This window comes from Penaeus vannamei, unplaced genomic scaffold (genome assembly GCF_042767895.1).
Source record: "Penaeus vannamei isolate JL-2024 unplaced genomic scaffold, ASM4276789v1 unanchor4187, whole genome shotgun sequence".
NCBI lineage: Eukaryota > Metazoa > Arthropoda > Malacostraca > Decapoda > Penaeidae > Penaeus > Penaeus vannamei.
Window position 1 is genome coordinate 1 of NW_027217167.1, and position 3,930 is coordinate 3,930.

At 42.9% G+C, this 3,930-nt stretch overlaps 1 protein-coding gene across 1 annotated transcript; it reads right to left on the minus strand.

The window, feature by feature from the left end:
• Nucleotides 1-2,272: 2,272 nt before the first annotated feature.
• Nucleotides 2,273-3,504, minus strand: LOC113829654 (uncharacterized). The gene is made up of 3 exons (XM_027382862.2): nucleotides 3,277-3,504; nucleotides 2,878-3,122; nucleotides 2,273-2,775 (listed from the first exon to the last, which is right to left on the minus strand). Exons 1-3 carry the CDS (start codon nucleotides 3,395-3,397, stop codon nucleotides 2,302-2,304), a joined length of 840 nt encoding a protein of 279 aa, XP_027238663.2. The 5' UTR covers nucleotides 3,398-3,504; the 3' UTR covers nucleotides 2,273-2,301.
• Nucleotides 3,505-3,930: the final 426 nt, after the last annotated feature.

The window sequence follows — 3,930 nt, forward strand, 5'->3', positions numbered from 1 at the left end:
ACTCTTCTTTAATCGTTATCATTTTCTAAACATCTTAGTACTAATAGAATTGGCCCTGTGAGTGAGGACTGCATCTTGGAGCCTCAGAGAGAGAATGTTGCTTCATGATCTCCCGAAGGAGAGGCGGGAATGCAGCGTGTGAAGGAACAATCAGTAGGCGTGAATCATGTGTTGAACGTCCTGAAAAGGAGTACATAGTCAAAGTCAAAACACTTTATTCCATTATATTACAACGGTTATTCTTTACATAAATTCATCTGTATTTACAGTTGATTCTTTAAAAGTTGTTCTTTTAATTTCGTTTCGAAATAACAAAAGCTCTTGATGTCTCTTGTATTATGTAGTAGTATGTTCCATACCTTGCGTCCAGGTATTTCCATTTGTCGTGCCCCTGTATCGGTATTCGATCTCTTAACATAAAGAGAATTTACTTGATGTGTCTGGACACCTGATGTGTTCCTTACAGTTTACAAGGGCATTAACCATTTCGGATAATTCCCATAAATGAATTTGTAAAAGCTTACACATGTGTCATACCTGCATTTAGAATGGACTTTTAACGATTATAATTTTTAGATATGTCGAGTGATGTGATCAAATTCACTGATATTACCTAATGCAACTCTTCCAACAAAGTTTTGTAATTTTTGCACTTTTTACAACTGGATTTCATTAGTCGAAACCCAAATATCTGAACAATAGTTTGTGCAACCATGATTCTAGTTTCAGTAGTGATTTGATTTCTGATGTGATTAAGATATACCAGGGTGCCCATTATTTTCCTATGTATTTTGTCAACATGTGGTTCAAATGTCATGAATCTGTCAAAGTGTGCTCGTAGATTATTCACTGAAGTGTTCGGTTTGATAGAGCAACCTTCAAATTCTATGGTTGTGTCATTGGGAATTTTAGCCGACTACCTATTAATGTGCATCTTTATGTGGATTAAGTTTCAGGCTATTAATGTCAAAATATAATTTTACTTGTGTAAGAGTATGTTGAGTGTTTCTTGATAGTGTATTCAAGTTGTTTACTGAATCATCGGCGTACTACACTAGAAGGCTATTATGGGCTATTGGTGATAAATCATTTTTGAAATGTTTAAATAGAATCAGACCTAAAATAGATCCTTGTGGTACACCAAAAGGTACTTGTTGTTTTGATGATATACCATTATTGGTTCTTACCGATTAGGTCCTTGTATCTAAATGACTTTTCAGACAAAAAGTATCAATTTAAGGATTTACTAATTTATCAAGAAGAAATTCATGGTTGACTCTATGAAAAGCTTTAGAAAGGTCGCACAATGTGAGCAAATTTACCTGATTTTTGTTTGTTATTACAAATCTCATCAGTAATTTGTAGTAAAGATGTTATAGTAGATAACCCATTTTTGAAACCATGTTGCGTCTTACATAATAAGTTATTGGTCTCCAGGAAATTCGTCAGATGATTGGCTTTTTTCAAGAATTTTGGATAGTATATTGAGTATAGTAATAGGGCGATATTTATTCACACCGACTATATCCCCGACTTGAAAGCTGTGGTCTCCAAAGCGACTGAAAGACACCAGTGACCAGGGAGGTGTTAGTAATGACCGTCAAATAATGAGTAGTTGCAGGTAGACTATCTCTGATAAAGCCCAAAGCAATACCCTCTGCTTCTGCAGCATTTATTTCCCGAAGATGTTTTATCACTAAGATGTTGTGGTCTGAAAAAGTAGTAAGCCTTGCCCGATCTGTTTTGTTGTAATGTAAAAACAGTTTTCTTCATGTTAGGTCAATTTATGAAAAGAAGTCATTCAAATGCTCTGTACTTTGTTTATGGATTGTAGTCACTAATGAGATGTTTGTTGTGAGGCACTAGTGTTTTAACAATTTTCCATGTTATATCAGAGGTGTTCATATATTGTGAGATTTCTGCTAAAACACAACAGCAGCATCAGCCAATTGCCTATCGTGACGTCATGACAGCTTCCCGCGTCTTTTTGGGTCACCGTGTATAACCTTAATAAAATTCTTATTTCCGAATGGATGTAGCATTTTTTTGTGATAGTAGTAAGTGAACAGCAACTGGAGTAGTGAACTTGTCTTGCATATGTATATTTTGACATGACTTGTGTTGCCCTAGACTGTACATGAAAAGATTCCAGAATGCCAAGGGGCCAAGCCATAGGTTTGATAAACCCTATACTATAGTGGCTGATGAAGTAGCATATCGAGGAGGGTGTAAAAAAGTTTTTAGAAAAAGTATGTTTTAATAAATACGACAATGCACAATGAAAAGACGGAGGAGGCTCGACTACAAGAGGCTCGTGATGTAGCGAAGACCCAACAGACACTGCCTCAAGGTGCGGAAGCCGCGCTGGTTCCTCCCGTCGGAGGAAGCGCCCTTATACAGCTTGCCCGCCAGCCTCGCGACCACGGCGTCGTCTGCGTCCACTCGGCACTGCTCCACTTGGGCCACGATCACGTCCACCAGGCCCTGGACGTGTCTGTAGATCTGGTCCGTCCTCTCCAGAAGGTCCAACTCGTCCTCGTGGAGAGACTGGTCCAGGAACACCAGCTCGAGGGCGAGGGCGTAGCGGCGGCTGAGAGTGAGCAGTTGCTGGAGGAGCTCCTCGGGTTGGGGGGAGGTCGAAGGGGACGAGGGCAGGCGAGGGAGGACCTGGTCGCACTCGAGCTCTTGGTCACACACAAGCACCAACTGAGCGTCCACTTCCGGACTGAAAATGGCGTCCATCACAGCCCAGCTGTTGCTGAACTTCTCCTGCGCCTGAAAGGGGCGTCGCTCATTAGTGTTGGCACTCCTTCATTTGCATTTATGCCTAATATGGCAGAGGCACTGAAAAGAGGCCCGATGGAAGACAGAACTCACGTAAAAGTCGACGTAGTCCTCGAGGAGAGACAGAAGGAGCCGAGTTCGACGAAGGATGTTGTCTCGAAAATGCAGCTGACAGCCTTGGGGCGGACGGGGGGCGGAGGGAGCCCAGAGGGCCGACAGGGACGTCAGGGGCGAAGGGAGGGACAGCAAGGCCCAGGAGGAGGAGTTAGAGGAGGAGGCGCAGGCAGCAAGGAGTGGGAGGAGGACGACCAAGGTCCGAGTGGGACTTCCAAGACGACCTGGGAAATAAAGAACACACTCGCCATTCACTAGGTAAGCTGCTTGGAAAATAAGTGTGAAATGATCATTGTAAAATCAAAATATAACTCGAAATGCATGAAAAAGATCCCAAGAATGGTAGTAAATAATGAACAAAAACGGAGAACCACTCACTCATCTCTGCGGCAGAAACGTCGCTCTCAAAGTAAGCAAGAAATCCGAGGAGCTGTACTCGAGGAAGAGCTTGTTCTGACTCAGGAGACGTCTGTGGTCTCTTCATATAGGTGTCGGCCATCGGCTCATCCGGCCTATGACGTCATCAAGAGTCCCGCCGAGAAGACCCCGCGGGAACGTTATCTGACCGTTCAAGTGGTCCGTCTCGATGATAATACCAATCTTACGCAAAACACATGCGTATTTCTACAGTATAGTCTTGATACACGATTGCACACACAGATAAACGAAAACGTACCTACATCCTCCCACAAAATAAGCACAAACGTTCCCTAGTACAAGACAGAAGCTAAAAAATGACCGACAGGAACGTTATTTGACATCCTCGCTTTATGTTTTCGTAGATCCGTGTGGAATGGAACAACAATATACCTCTCCCTCCCTCAGGCATACACATTTATGTCTATACTGTATGTCTGTCTATCACAGAGGGAGGAAGGGAGAGTGAGAGGGAAGGAGGGAGGGAAGGAAGGAAAGAGAGAAGCGGGTAGAGAAAGATTTTTCCTTCTGAGTTGGGGGTGAGGGGAGAGGAGTGGGTGGAGAGGCAAAGGGAGAGAGGATTTGTAACAAGAAAGAAGGGCAGAGACAGACAGA

Bases quoted from the DNA above. Each gene is read 5' to 3' on its own strand.
- LOC113829654 (XM_027382862.2), bottom strand. From the start codon at position 3,397: ATGGCCGACACCTATATGAAGAGACCACAGACGTCTCCTGAGTCAGAA. The intron at 3,123-3,276 runs GTGAGTGGTTCT...TTTATTTCCCAG, and splicing joins CGTTTCTGCCGCAGAGATGA to GTCGTCTTGGAAGTCCCACT. The intron at 2,776-2,877 runs GTGAGTTCTGTC...CGCCCCTTTCAG, and splicing joins AGGACTACGTCGACTTTTAC to GCGCAGGAGAAGTTCAGCAA.